Source organism: Macrobrachium rosenbergii, chromosome 8 (genome assembly GCF_040412425.1).
Source record: "Macrobrachium rosenbergii isolate ZJJX-2024 chromosome 8, ASM4041242v1, whole genome shotgun sequence".
NCBI classification, from domain to species: domain Eukaryota; kingdom Metazoa; phylum Arthropoda; class Malacostraca; order Decapoda; family Palaemonidae; genus Macrobrachium; species Macrobrachium rosenbergii.
Window position 1 is genome coordinate 32,875,918 of NC_089748.1, and position 16,428 is coordinate 32,892,345.

Genomic DNA, 16,428 nt, shown 5'->3' on the forward strand with positions numbered 1-16,428 from the left:
ACAAACGGCCCCAAACGGCCAACGTCATCTATTACCGGAAAAATAGCTAAATTAATTTCACAACGAGATGTACTTGTTATATTTCAACTTAAAAACACTTTGTATAACGAAAAATAACCTTGCCCCATATAAATAAAGTACACTGTATCTAGAGATTCATTTATGCTAACTAGAAGCAAGAAAAGCGCTCTGTACTGAGTTGAATACGGCGAATAAACTTACCGCATAATCAATTTCCAAACCAAAACACTGATCGCTATAGTCGCAATTTATAATACAAAAGCAATATAAGAATATATACAATATTATTGGATGCAGTGAATTAAGGCATAACATTTTAAAAGATCCTTGGAAATTATGCATATTTGTTATGTTGATGTTTGTATAATACGATATGTGAATATAGAGTACAGTATAGAGTACAATATAATGTAGGCTAGGCTACCATATATGTATACGATATATCATAGTGTAGGCTAAGCTAATTGTTTGTTATTCAATTTCTCTTTGTACTGAATTATCGTAAGTCACTCTACATGAACCTCCAGAATTAACTGATATTAATAATTACTATACCGTGTATGTATAGAGTATACTTTATAGTGTAGGCTAGGCTACCATATTTGTATACATGGTACTGAATACCCTAGTGTAAGCTAGGCTATATTTGAGATACATTTTTTCCAACAAACGATGGGTTTTTTTGGAATTTAACCTCATCATAAGTAGGATAAAACCTATATAAGCATTTATAGTTTGTTTTTGTGTGTTTGAACTATCAAAATAGGCAGTTCTAAGTGCTTTTAGAAGGGTTCAGGGGGGTGTGTTACGCATCCCCCACAAATACGGAGGGTTTACTGTAATACATTTTACAAATGTAGATCTCTATAATAACCACCATGAAAAAACTAAAATACAAAACATGATATTTTAATGATAAAATAAGGTTTGTTCATACTTACCTGGCAGATATATATATAGCTGTATTCTCCAAAGGTCCGACAGAATTTCAAAACAACAAAGTGGCAGGTCAGGTGGTTAGTACCCATTCCGCCGCTGGGAGGCGGGTATCAGGAACCATTCCCATTTTCTATTCAGATTTTCATAGTGCCGTTGTCTCCTGAGGGGAGGAGGGTGGGCACTATGAATATATATATCTGCCAGGTAAGTATGAACAAACCTTATTTTATCATTAAAATATCATTTTGTTCATGAAACTTACCTGTCAGATATATATAGCTGAATCCACCATTGGAGGTGGGCAGAGACAGCATAGGATTTGAGAAAACAAAACAATGTAGATGATTAGACATCTTGGTTCCTTACCTTTTAGCATAGCTGACTTCGTGATTACTGTCACCCAAGTCTGCGCTCTGCTTTACTGGAGTTTCCAACGAGGTAGTGACCTATATGGTTGGAGAGTTCCAGATGATCTGTCAACGGGACGTGACCACTATGTGACCAGATCCAGCCATACAAGAAGGAAGCAAAGAGACAAAAATAACCACCTGACCTACCAAACATCGTTGACTAGATAAAAACTGGGAACTAAAGAAGACTGATTGGGACAGTCTACCCCACAACCATAAAAACATAACCAAAAAATTTTTAAAACTATTCCTAACCATTTACATTAAAGGATAGGATGGGTACTGCCTCCTTCTCCCAAGAAAGTATCAGCGAAACGTAAGGTCCCAATGAACAGCAAGACTCATACACTGTTCTTACGTCCTCTTAGGTAATGAGAGGCGAACACAGAATGACTTCTCCAAAAGGTGGCATTCATAATGTTCTTCAGAGCCATATTTTTTGAAAGGCCACTGGCGTTGCAACAGCCGAACCTCGTGCGCTTTAACTTTCAAAAGTTTAAAGTCACTCTCCTGACAACATGAATGGGCTTTTGAATGGTGGACCTCAAGAAGAAAGCCAGAGCATTCTTTGACATGGGGACGTCAGGTCTCTCTCACCGAGCACCATAACCTATCATCAAGACCTCTTGACTCTTTCGTCTTGTCCAAGTAGAACTTTAGAGCCCTAACAGGGCATAGCAATCTTTCTGGTTCCTGACCCAGAATTTCAGCCAAACCTTTCAATTCAAAGGACTTGGGCCAGGGGTTAGACGGGTTTCATTCTTGGCAAGAAAGGGCGGTTGAAAGAGCACATCGTTATCGTCCCTTTAAAACCAATTGACTTAGATATTGCATGAATTCACTGATTCTCTTTGCGTTGCTAGAGCGGTTAAAAATAACGTCTTCTTTGTAATGTCCCTCAAAGAAGCAGCATGAAGGGGTTCAAAGGGCTTGGACATCAGGAACTTAAGAACAACATCCAAATTCCAAGATGGAACCAAATACTGAAGCACCTTAGTCGTTTCGAACAATCTAATGAGGTCATGCAGGTCTCTATTGTTGACATATCCAAGTCTCTGTGCCTAAAAGACAGATGACAACATACTCTTATATCCCTTTAATAGTAGAGACTGCCAGTTTCGGAATCACTCCAAGAAAAAGAAGGAAGTCTGCAATCTGGCTCACAGTGGTCGTGGTGGAGGAAATCCCCTTCTTTCTACACCACTGTCTAAAGACGGTCCACTTCGATTGGTAAAAATTGATCGAAGATGTTCTCCTGGCTCTGGCGATCGCTCTTGCCACTGGTCTAGAAAAACCTCTCGCTCTGGCCAGCATTTCGATAGTCTGAATGCAGTCAGACACAGAGCGGAGAGGTTTTGATGGTACTCGAAGGGTGGGGCTGTCTGAGTAGATCTGGACTCTCAAGGGCAACATCTTGGAAAGTCTACCAGGAAGGACATGACCTCTGGGAACCATTCCCTCGAAGGCCAAAATGGGGCGATCAGAGTCATCCTTGTGTCCCTTGCGGCGACGCAAACTTTCTGACCACTTCTCCCAGGATCTTTGTACGGAGGAAAGCGTAAAGGTCCAGACGAGACCAGTCCCAAAGAAGGGCGTCTATTGATACTGCTCCTGGATCCAGGACAGGAGAGCACTGAGCGGAAGCCTGTTGTTCTTTGAGGTTGCAAACAGGTCTACCAAGGGTCGACCCCATAAACCCCACAGTTTTGGCACACCTCCTGGTTCAGAGTCCACTCTGTCGGGAGCAGTTGATGACTGCCGACTTAGAAGGTCCGCTCTCACGTTCTGAACGCCTGCAACAAACCTCGTCAGGATCGTAACGTTCCTGGAACTCGCCCACAACAGGATCTCTTTTTGCTAAGGACGAACAGGGAACGAGAATGAGTGCCTCCCCTGTTTTTCAGGTAAGCTAGAGCTGTGGTGTTGTCCGCGTTGACCTGGACTGTGTGACCGGACACTTGATCTTCGAAGAAAAGAAGGGCCAAAAGAATCGCCCCTAATTCTTTCAGGTTGATATGCCAGGACACCTGTTCCCCTCTCCAGGTGCCTGACACTTCTTCTTCCCCAGTGTTGCTCCCCACCCGACATTGACGCGTCGGAGAACAACACTAGGTCGGGGTTCGGAAGGTTGAGAGACAAGGCCTTCTGCCAAGCTTCGAGGGATCCAACCACCACCTGAGATGCTCCTTCACCTTGAGGAAAGTTTGAGAGACAACTCGAGATTTTCCTTGTCTTCCCAGTTGTCTTGCAGGAAGAACTGAAGAGGCCTGAGATGCAGTCTCCCAGGGAAACAAACTTTTCCAGTGAGGAAATGGTCCCCAGCAGACTCATCCATTCCCTCACTGAACATGTTTCTTTCCTCAGGAAGGCTAGGACTTTTTCTAAACACAGCTGTTGTCTTTCTTGGGACGGAAAAGCCCGAAAAGCCACTGAGTCCATCTGAATCCCCAGATACACGATGGACTGTGTCGGGGTCAGGTGTGACTTTTCGAAGTTGACCAGCAGTCCCAGGGTTCTTTTCGTCAGGTTCAAAGTTGCTTGTAGATCCTCCAGACACCTCTGTCCCTCGATGACGCTCGAATCAGCCAGTCGTCCAAGTAAAGGACACAGATTCGTCGCCCTCAGATGCAGCCACCTTGCTACATTCCTCATGATGACGGTGAAAATCATGGGAGCTGTGGACAGGCCAAAGCAAAGAGCTCTGAATTGATACACCTGTCCCCTCAAGACAAACCTCAGGAATTTCCTTGACTGAGGATGTATAGGAACGTGGAAAATAGGCGTCCTGAAGGTCGAGGGATACCATCCAATCCCTGGTCTTAAGGCTCCCCAGAACAGACTGGGCCGTCTCCATCTTGAAAGTTTCTTTTCACGAACGAAATGGTTCAGGCTGCTGACATCCAGCACAGGTCTCCAACCCCTGACTGTTTCAGGACCAGGAACAGCCTGTTGTAAAAGCCCGGGAATTCAGGTCTAAGACCTGTTCTACTGCTCTCTTCTCGAGCATTTGCCGCAGCAGGTCCTGAACAGGATCTCTTGTTTCTCTGGATGATAGGATGAGAGAGGTCCAAGGGCGAAAGGCTTAAGGGAGGGGAGAAAGGAATGGGATCTTGTATCCCTTTCTCTAAAACCGAAAAGGGACCAACTGTCTGCCCCTCTCACTTTCCAGGCCTTGAAAACGAAAGAAGCCTGGCACCCACCGGTATCTGGAGGAGAATCACATCACTTCTTGCCCCTGGTCTCTAGCAAGGGCTTTACCTCTCGAGAGGTTCTTTCCTCGAGAAGAAGGCTTCGAAGATGATCTTCCACGAAAGGGCTTCTTCATCTTGGGTGAATGCTGACGGGTTGACGGAAGAGGTCACGGAACTGCAGGGCGTCGATGACTGGAGCCAACAGGTCCTGTGTGGACTTCTCTTGCAAGCTTGCAGCGATGTCCTTTACCATCGGGCCGGGAAAAGATGACTGGAAAGGGAGCAAACAACAGTTCTCCTTTCTGTGCCAAGAGAGACGGACTTCGCCGTGAAGTTGCAGAAAGTGACCTCTTCTTTAGCACTCCAGACGCAAATGGGCAGGCCAGTTCGTCAGAGCCATCTCGGACCGCCTTGTCCATGCAAGACAAGATGCTAAACAAAGGTCCAGACAATGGAGATCAGTCCTGACTCGAGACTTAAGGTCCAAAGCTCCAAGGCACCAGTCAAGGAAGTTAAAAACTTCTATCGTCTTGAAAAGGCCCTTCAAAAGATGGTCCATCTCAGATAAAGTCCAGGAACCTTGGCTGTCGACAGATGAGACCTCCTACTCGAATCAACAAGGAGGCAAAGTCTCCCTTTAGATGAGGAAGGAAGACGTCCAAGCCTAAGTCTTCTCCTGTCTCATACCACATTCCTGCTTTTCCCGAGAGTCTTGAAGGGGAAGGGCGAAAGAAGACTTGCACTTGAGCCTTCCTGGAGTCCATCCACAAATGGACTTTCTTGAAGGCCCGCTTAGTGGAGAGCGATTTAGTCATCTTCACAAAATCAGAAGACTTTCCTAGACTTAGAAGGAAGTCAGTTGAGAAGGAGGAGAGAGGTACTGCCGGCAGAAACTTGTCAGGAAACAATTCCTTCAACAGCTTGACGAGGAATCTGGTAGTCCTGAAGAAGAAGAGGACTGATCCTCAACTCATCTTCAGACTCCGAGACCTGAGTCCATCTCCAACATCGGGCGCAGGGAAGAGCAGAGAGAAGTTGGAGAGGAAACACGCCAAAGGGACCTCTGCTTGGAAGAGGAACTGGCGTGCAAAGCAGCAGGAGAACCAGGAACCACACGAGAGCCGACAGCAACGGCAGGTGGAGCGTCTTGAAGGAGTCAAAACGCGAGCCAGGGGCGCCACGCCTGGCAGCATGACGAGGCTTTGCGCAGCAAGGGACGTCTTGGACTGCAACGCCTGGGCGTCCCCTCGAGCAGCCAGGCAGCGTCGCGTCTGGCAGCATGGCGAACGTCAGGAGCCAGCAAGGAGGCGCGTCATCAACAAAAAGGAGAACGTGACGTCTAGAGCATGAGGGAGGGAGGACGTCCTGGGGTGACGAGAAACAAGACGGTCCTCCCCAACACCCTCCGGGGACAGCATGAGTCTAGGGTTCCTTCCAGACCAGTAAAAGCAGGAGCAACAGGACTTCTAGAAGGTGACGAACGAGGAGCAGGAGAAGGAGAACGTTTAGATCTCTTCACTGGAAGTCTAACATCCTTCCGGCCCGACAGGACCTGGACTCTCTCTCTGCAATGAATGAGGAGAGTTGCTGCTGCATGGAGGCAATAAGGTCCTCGTTGGTGACGATTCTCTCTGGAGAAGGACTGAACCTAGAGGCAGAAGGGCGAGGGGCGTCCTAATCCTCTTCTCTTGAGGAGGAGAGCTCTTGGGCGCTCAAAAAGCGTCTTCTTCGGATGACGTCCTGTACTTCTTCTTTTGGGATGGCATCCACAAAACTCTGGAGAGGAGCACAGAGTAGAGAGAGGACGTGAAAGCGTCCTCCTCCCTAAAGCTTCTCTTAAGAGGGCGAGAGTCTAACTGACGGTTCCAACCCCTGCGTGGGAGGACGTGTCAGAAGAAGAGAAGCAATCCTTCAGGACCCGAACACGAGTTCGCGCCTGGGCAGCCTGGGAAACGTCTTCAGGACCTGCCGAAGGGACGCCAGACGGTGGGGTTCCCCGTCACCCTCCTTCGGCTTTCGACATGCTCTCTCCCTGAGTCCTGGGAGTCCAGCAGAGGTCCAGGCCTAGAGGCATGATGGGGCCGGTCTGACGCCCCCTCCACTGCACTGGGGGCACTAGTCACTTCACAACACTTTTCTTGGAGAGCTGACACCTTAGATTCTAATGCACGAATCGATTCCATCATGGCGGAAAGCATATTAGTCTCCACTGGCACGATCTCAGGGGCTGGAGACAAAACCACAGGGTTAGGAATCTAAAGGTACAGGGGGTTAACAGGTGACATCAACACTTCTGACAAAGAGAAGCACTCCTGGAGGAAGACCTCCTCAGTCGATCACGCTCAACTTTCTCACATATTTATCATAAGTCTCTCCATTCATTTTCAGACAAAAAGCACATTCATCACACCTATCATTCAACATGCATATATGCTTCTACAGTTAGAACATACAGTGTGAGGGTCAACCAAAGCTTTCGGCAACCTCACCTTACATTCAGACATCACACAAACTCGATAACTAGCAGAACTAGACCCAGACATAATGATCCCAGGAAAAAGCAAAACCAAAGAAAAGTCAAAAAAGCGTATGCGATCTAGCCCGATCCAAGTCAAAAAACCAAAAGACAAACAAGATACTCAAGTGAAAAAGCAAATCCATGACGGAGGTGCAGACAACAGTTGTTGACAACACCGGCGACAGAGAAAATCTGAATAGAAAATGGGAATGGTTCCTGATACCCGCCTCCCAGCGGCGGGAATGGGTACTAACCACCTGACCTGCCACTGCGTGTGTCGCGAAATTTGAAATTCTGTCGGACTAACAGAGAATACAGCTATATATATATCTGACAGGTAAGTTTCATGAACAAAAAGAAATCATGCAACAAGTTTTAAAACTGAAGAGCACATCACATGCAAATTGGCTGTTTTTATTGCCAAGACTTCAAGATAATAGCCTGCTAAAACAAAAAATACACTACAATGATTATATCCTTAGCCTTGAAGTATACTGTAAACTGAGAGAGACCTTAGAATATCATGGTGGCTGTAACCATCGCTGAAAGAAAAGCTGAATAATAGAAGGAAGATGGAAGAGGATGAGAAACTTATTAAGAATTAAATAAAAGATTAAACTGTATAATATTAAGGAAACTCTCATGAACTAAGTCCTTCATTTGAAATTACTCTGATGAACTAAGTCCTTCATTTGAAATTACTCTGATGAACTAAGTCCTTCATTTGAAATTACTCTGATGAACTAAGTCCTTCATTTGAAATTATCTTGACTACAGCAAAACAATGTACATCTGGATTTTTACTTAATCTTGCTATCTTTCATTGTCAATATACAGTATCCATAAAATTAAATGAAAAATTACTATCTATCCAGCTAAAACTAGGTCAAGAATCTTGAGAGTTTCTGAACAAACCAGCAACCACTCCAATAAAGTTATGAAAACTAAATTACAAATTGGTAACTGATGGCTATATCATACTTATGCATTAGTTTTAACAGCGACAAAAGGCATTCTCATGGACATTTCATCTTGTACCTCCTAATAAATAACATACTCCTCGTATACTGGTTATCTGTTGCTCTGTTTTATAACTACTGAATCCTACTAAATACACAGTTAACACTGTTCTTCTTGCTTTTCATTTATCTGCACTGTGTCTATTATGGAAAAAGAAACACAACTGTACAATTTTTTACTGATGACATCTCCCTCCCTTGGTTTTATATTCAATTCCTTAATATTCTGGTCAGAGAGAAGTGCACATCCAGGCCTAGCTACAGCATACTGTAATTGCGAAGTCTGAACTACATCCAGTTCCTTCGGACTCCTGTAAAAAGCATTGTTTTAACTTAGGTAATATGGTCGGTATAATTGCAGTAACGTAAGTTTACTGTCATCTGCTAATAAATGACTGCATTTCTAGATTATCATCAAGCCATGCACTTCTCCACTGACATTCTCCAATGATTCCATGTTTTGACTTATTTATAGTTGAGTGAAATTTCCATTGTTTTTATGAAATAGCAAGTATTCCTTTACTTTCAATAGCGTCCATCTGGATTCACACTGGAACAGCATTGACAGATATCAATGCTAAAAGCAGATATATATTTTATTATAAAGTTCTTAAGTAAAACCCCTTGCTGCCTCACCTTTTACAATATTTCTCAGGTGGAATGTTATGCACATTTTTATTTTGCAAAAATTAACATTCACGGTATTTTTCACTGAAAAAGATTCCACTAATTACTGTATTTTGATCATTTTCATGACTAAATGCACTTTTGTGATAAAACTATTAAAATACTCAGGTATAAGCATTTTTACAATTTTTTTGTTTGAACTATCAAAATAGGACTTTCTAAGTGTTTTTAGGGGTTTTAATATTAACAGATTTTATCTAAGTGGGAGGTGTCTGTCACAGAACAAATACAGGGGGTTTACTGTGTATAAAACATTACTTTGCTAAAGAGTATTCCTTCCATGTAAAACTCATAACTACCTATAAAAGTATTGATGACTGTTTTTCCTAGGGTGAACTCTGTATACCCCTGTGTGGGATATAAACCTGAAAAGGGGGAAAATGCTGTGTTGAGTTCAGCAATGCTTAAATTTCTCTGAGTAGGGTGACAAAGTCCACCTTCCAGGTCAGGGAACTAGGCTATGGGGCAGTAAGGTCATGTTTATTTTTCACTGAAATCTGTAAGCACTACTACAGTTGAAAGGGTAGTTAAACCAGACCATAAGTTTGAATTTATAATGGTCACAACTAGGCTAGTAAATGGTCTCTGGTCATTTTAGGCTTAGGGCAAAATGACTGTCAACCACTGGTTTCTTACTGATATCTTCCAGGGGTTTCTAAGTCTGACCATGTATCTGAATACAAAGTTATACCCACTGATCACAAAACACCTAGTGTAAGTTTGTATTTTGGTATGTTTCTTTAGTCTGACACCCAGGTGTAGACAACATTCTTTTCAGGCTTTGAGAATGCAGTCAAAGGAAGGGGGGTTGTAAAATGTCCACAAATCTGTCTATTATTGCATAATTCCCTGAAATATTACCAAAAGGCCTTGTCACAGCTTTGCCTTTCACCTCTACCCCCGCAAAAACCAGCTTTCTCAGGGTGGTCCACCCACCCAAAATCATAGGGTGCTAGCCTACAGGGTTCCATTAGGCTATCATTAACAATAAGAAAATTATGTATATAATTTTGGTCAAATTTTCAAGGAGCAAATGCAGAGTGCAGGGCCCCTGTTGACTAACAGACATACCAGAGGATATGACCTAACCTGACCTAGCCTTAAACACTGTTCCCTAACCTGGCTGGGGGAGGGGCTTCTGCTCTCCCCTAAACCCATCAAGTACATAAGACATGACTACTCACTCAGCATTCTAATGCCCCCAAAACCAATATAGGCCTACTAATGAATTTTGTGTAGTATGAAGAGTAGGAAGACAGGGTTAGGCGTTGGTAATTTCATCTCCTAAATTGACTCCCACCGATCTGAATCTGATATTCAGTGTTCCTTGAGGCGCCCAAGCCAGATCAGGGCACAGCAACCTAAGTCAGGTTAGGAAGGTAATTCCTGGTTAGGTCAGGGCAAGATGCTCTATTAAAGGTTAGGTTACTAAGGTGGCCAGATGGGGCGAATCCCCTCCCGTCAGGGTCAGGTCAGGGCATGGAATCCTCAGGCAGGTTAGAAAGGTAAGGTCAGGATACAGCAATCTTGGAAAGGGTAGATTTGGCCCCATTTTCACATCAGATTTCTCGCACCTAACTCTGTCTCCTTGCTCTGCATCTGCTCCCTACAAACTAGCCCTTACCCTAACCTAGGGTAAATGATCTGGCCATGGCACATTGTGTAATTCCCCCGCTCTGAACACTTCCAGAAAATGCATTTGAATGTGCCCCCATCAGCATCACTCAGACTTGCGCACCCTCTACACAGCACGCCAAGACTTCTACATTCCTATCAAAGTAACTGTTTTCTCCTAAATTATGAAACAATGACATGTTTCCGATTAAACAGATGTTCATTAAGGTTTAGCCTTGTGCGATGCTAACTTACTGGCCATGACGCTCTCAAAATTTTTACTTAAAACACTTTCAAAGTAGACGCCAGTCTCAATATTTGCCAAGTCACTTGTGTAAACAAACTGCCCATTTCCTGTGTTAAATGTGCAAAAAATTTGTACCCATAGACGTTGATACCGTTTCCTTTACACCAATGGTAAATGCTGGCGGCCATCGGGCCGAGGACGGGGAACTCTAGCAAATTTTCAGGATGCCAGAGCACTAGATAATATTCAAATAATTAGATAGCTAAACACCAGAATAAGGTTACAAATTGAGCAAATGTATTATGTGTTCATTATAATTCATTTGAAAATATTCATTGTTATTGGAACAAACCAGATTCCTGAGACAAATTTCAATGCTTTTGCTGTGAACATTATGATGTAGCTATTTTTCACGTTTTCCTGTCATTTTTTTATTTATTAATATATAATACATACAGTGTAATATATAAATATTACATACAGTGTAAGTTTTGTCAAATATAATGGTATTTTAAGTAATAATTTTGGATTTAAAACCTTTATTTTAGTCCTGTATTTTGACGTCATGGCATCTTGACTCTCGTACTAATTCTAGATAAAATGTCATAGTCAACTTTCTTGCATTTTTGCCAAAGTGGTAACATTCATATGGACACATTACATTTCTGAGAAGTTTACATGTTAATATGGACTTATATCAATGAAAAGTCCTAACAAAAAAAATACTACATTTTTATCATGAACAATTCACTAAATGTCATTTGGATGTTTGTAGCAAAAGATGTACAATAAGGCTGGAAAATTGTTCCCCCACAGTTTCGCTTACTTTGATGGGTAAAGTGCTGTAAAAACCACTCTCAAACAGTCAACATTCTCACATATTTTAAGTGGTATTTTGACCAAATTATGAACAAAATATGTATAATTACAATCAAATAATTACTGTGGAGTTTCAGTTGTGATGTCAGTAAGGATAAAACCATGGATTAAAGGTAAAAATGCATTTCAGTTCAACTAGCCACATGACAGACAGGAATTCCATGTCTCATATTTTCACTAGTATAGGCTAGGCAACAAAATGTTTTATCATTCTGATTACAACTAAAATCTTGAGTAATATCAATAAACATTACATATATACGCAATTAGTGTTCAGTACACCTTTAAATGAGCACTCGGAAGGAAGTGTGCACTGGGGGTTCTGGGTGCAACATCATCTGGAGGGATGCCATACTGGATTCAAAATTGCCTTCAACACTTATTTTACGAAGACTTCACATGATTATTTTAATCCGTATATGGCAGTTTCCTATGGCTCATTTTGTTAATGAAACTAAAATCTTTTGAATGGTTTTCTTAAGGGTTTCATTTCTTTGCTATTTCACCAATTAAATATCGAGTGAAAAGTGAAAATTCAGTGATCGATGTGTGTCATGAGTGATCATTTACTCTATATGACGTTTCCTAACCTTCCCTGGGGACCTTGGGCTTCCTCCCCCAGTACCCCTAGCACCTGGATGTATATCAAGACCCCTCTGCATTATAAGTCCAAAAACCAATGTGCTATTGAATATTAACAAATTTCAATGACCTTTAACATATACAGTAGGTACCATAAGAACTAGCCTAGGGTAGCTAGGCTACTGTCATGCCCAGTACCCTACCGTACTAAAGTAGGCTACAACAAACTTCACAATGTCCTTACTTTTCAAACCGCTCTTCCATTTGTTTGTATGGATCCTTAATCCCGCGATGCTTTTTCTTTGCAGGTCGCCTCGCCATTTTTGTGGTATATAACAAGAATATTTAACACGTGATTTATAAAAACTTATCGTCGTAAATTGGACCACATGTGACACACAAGCGAATACTTTCAGCGAGCGCTAACACTAACGAAGAAAATTCTTACACTACTATATATTAACTTTTTATCTTAAAGCTTCATTTACAATTTGTTTGTCTGAGTGAAATATGATCATAAATTAAAAATATACCTGTCAGGTGAAAAACAGAACAGATATTAATCCCTGATCCCTATAATTTCAAGCCCTAAGTATTTGTTAGGTCAGCTTCATAAATGGTCATGTTATTTGCTAGCTTCGTACGTAAGAGAACGTAAACAAACTTCATTCTTTTTTGAGGAAAGAAACTAGCACTCGCAAAGAGATCATCGCTTCTACGACCTTATCTCGACAAAACTGGTGATATTTTTTGCGACCATGCGATAGGAAAAGTACGTGAATAATGTGGAACACACTTTTACATATAATATCTCGTACCTGAACCTTCTTTCGAAGCACTTAACCAAAATTTAATAGCAACAAGACCCATGGGAGAAATAATCATAACCGAAAAGATTTCCAAAACCAACAAGAGAAAATTAAAACTTATAAAAGAACAGGTCCAGATGATCCCAATACTAACAAGGGGATTCACAGAATGTGTAAAAAAAAGCGCAAGATTACTTGTATGAGTCAAGGTTGTAGCTCATATCAAAGAACTTATATCTACTGATTGCTGTTCACAATATCAGACAAATAGCCTTCACATATATATCATATACAAAACTTGCAGGAACCATAAAATAAAAGAGTCTCTCGTTAAAAGTAAATGGGAGTAGCACAAGTTACAATCTGGGTTTACCGAACAAAAAGTGAGGCATAGATTTTTAGCACAATTTAGAATACTGCGTTTAAAACATATAGAAGGAAATCAGCCTTATTCATTGTACCATTCTATACCCGAAGGGCATTTGACTTTGTGGATAGAATTAAGTTAATTGAAGTTATAATATTCTTCTCTCTCTCTCTTCTCTCTCTCTCTCTCTCTCTCTCTCTCTCTCTCTCTCTCTCTCTCTCTCTTATACGGTTCTGTTCACACAGCATAACACCAACTATTCTAAAAACGATTGTTAAAACATTTTATTTGATTTGGTCTCTCTAATGGCAGCTCAAAGCCGTCTACGTGAATTAATCATCTCTTATTTCTCTTTTATCATAGTTATCGCGTATTGCAGAGGCAGCGGACAGGCACTACAGAAAGTAACTTCCTCAACTATTCCTGATAAATGGTCGTCTTGACAGTTTCTCTGTGTCGTATTAGCACAGAATTATAAACTTGCATTTTCTTGCAGGCCCCGAGTACCATCCCAACCATCGATCTTAATCCGCCGGCCCTAAACCTCAACTGTATGCATTACGCCCATTACCCGTTTCTAAGAACCGGACCCTAATGGTGAATCCAGACCTAAATTGCAGTTCCTCTGGTGCCCCCCTTTCCGGCAAGATACTCGCAGACATTTCGAGGTACAAGGGGGCACAAAGCCTCCTTCTCAGGTTGTCTAGTAGTAGTAAAGTCCTACCACACACTCAGAGTAATTTCACCCTTTTTGTCATGTCCCTGATACAGATATTGTGTGTGTGTGTGTGTGTGTGTGTGTGATACATAGATCCCTGAGCAGGTATACAGAGATGACCCACATAATAACGCACTCCAAAACCCAGACCTTTCTTGGGTCACCATATGCCTAGCCGTGGCCCCCTCTACTGCTAGGCCATCATACCTGCAGCTGGATTATAACTGGGAAGCTGTACTTCAAATGATTATCAATGCTAATCTGTATGTATGGCATGGAAGTCATGAAGCTGACCGAAATTACCAAGAGAAATAAAAGATTAAAACAAACAGATAATCAAATATTTGGAACATTACCGGAAGAAATACAAAAAATAAAGTATATTATGTTAAACACAAACGAATAGATAATTGTCTATGAAACAGTCACTTACCCAGTCTGAAAGCAAAATAACGCCAAGGATTTTTCAAACTGAAGCACAAATGAAATTCTTAAACCTAAATCTAAGTGAGATCGAGCAGCCGAGAGGAAAGGAAAGGAAGTCATTAAAAGTTGGAACATAAAAGTTTGGGTTGTCTAATGCTTAGATGCTACTGAAACTACACATATTTAATAAACGTGGACTACTTTTGTATATATATATATATATATATATATATATATATATATATATATATATATATATATATATATATATATATATATATATATATATATATATATATATATATATATATATATATATTGTGAGTGTGGCCACTTGCGAATTTTTGTCATGTTCACCCAACATTTTCTTTTTTTATATTTACAAATATTAGGCCACAAATATCGCTTAACATACAATTTACTAACGAGGTGGAGGTCGGTTCATATCGATGCCGAGTCGATCTCAACTTGTACACCTCTCTTGATGGCTCAGTGGTCAAAAGTCACTGTGCGTCGTCGCTTCCAGTCCAGATGCGGTTCGATTCCCACTGCTGGCAAAACCCGAAGCACTTAGCAGTTATAGATCCCCTTGGGTGGAAGTTATTCCCGAGGTATAGTGAATAACTGCCAAGGTCACCCTACCCTGAAAAACTTCGTGGAATCTAGATCAGTATTGGTGAAAGCAAAGGAAAGGAGGAACTGGAATACACCATGTAGGCAAAAGTTCAAGCGCTGGGACCTATGAGGTCATCCAGCGCTGAAAGGGAAATTGAAAGTAAAGGAGGTTTTAAAGGCGAAACAGGAGGTTAAAACATTCTGCAGTTGCACGATGAAACAACTGTTAGGAGAGGGTGGAGGAAAGTAAGATGTAGGAGAGAGAATATGAACGGCGGTACAGTAAAAGAAATGAAAGGGGTTGTAGCTAGGGGCTGAGGGGATGCTGCGAAGAACCTTGACTAATGCCTACAGTCCAACGCGTGGAGGCGCACTGATGGTACTAACCCCCTTCGAAAAAGGGAGAAAGGGAAAATAAGTGGACGATGAGAGAATCATAATGATCACACAATAAAGTTGACGGTCGAAGGGCAGCGAAAAGAGAGGGCGGTCATACTCGGAAAAAAAAAATGTCGGAGATGAAGAGGGAGGGTTGAAGCCACTGAGGGGGAACGGTAATTGGTTGAGAGATGTGGTGGAAGATGTTAAAATTCACTTAGCTAGATTAGGGCAGTCAACGCTCCTTACGGTGCAGAGTAGACTTGAGGTTTGAAAGAGAGCCACTCGTCGCGTTCCATTTGGAAGGAGAATGATATAGCTTTTCGTGAGAATCACTACCAAATAAAGGCATATCTTCAGATACGAAGTTGGATGGGAAACTTTAACCCACGAGAGAAAGAGAGAGAGAGAGAGAGATGATGATGATGATGAAAGGATACGTTACTTTACGAATTATAAAAACCATAAAAATATGTAATCATATGATAAACATTCGACAGATGTAAAGAAAGCTCACTCAATGAGAGAGAGAGAGAGAAGAGAGAGAGAGAGAGAGAGAGAGAGAGAGAGAGAGAGAGATACTTGATGAAGGGTGACGATGCAAGAACGAATCACAAAAATTCTAAATTTTAATCATATAATAAACATTCGGCAGCCGTAAAGAAAGCTCATTCTCAGAGAGAGAGAGAGAGAGAGAGAGAGAGAGAGAGAGAGAGAGAGAGAGAGAGAGAGACAAGTCTGTGATTGCGCGAAGGGGTGGGGGGAAACTTTAAAATATTCAGCACAAAATGAAATCTTGTTTTCCAGACCGGTGGTCTATTTGTCAACCGATAACGAATCGAGGCCGATTAGCGCATCACGATATTATTATTTTGGGGAAGAGGGGGAGGGTGAGGGGTGAGGAAGGGAGAGAAGGAGGGAGGGAGGGGGGAGGGGAAGGGGGAAGGAAAGAGAAGGAAGGAACCGTCTTGGCCGCGTTTAAAACAAGAGCCTAATTGATGTGTCTTC

The 16,428-nt window shown here is 41.9% G+C and overlaps 1 protein-coding gene across 1 annotated transcript in view; it reads right to left on the minus strand.

Moving 5' to 3' along the window:
- Positions 1-12,826, minus strand: part of LOC136840670 (coiled-coil domain-containing protein 137-like) — a 38,583-nt gene extending 25,757 nt beyond the window's left edge. The window contains exon 1 of the mRNA XM_067107379.1: positions 12,352-12,826. Coding sequence (XP_066963480.1) covers positions 12,352-12,428 — 77 coding nt within the window. The 5' untranslated portion in view covers positions 12,429-12,826. The remainder of the gene's footprint in view (positions 1-12,351) is intronic.
- Positions 12,827-16,428: the final 3,602 nt, after the last annotated feature.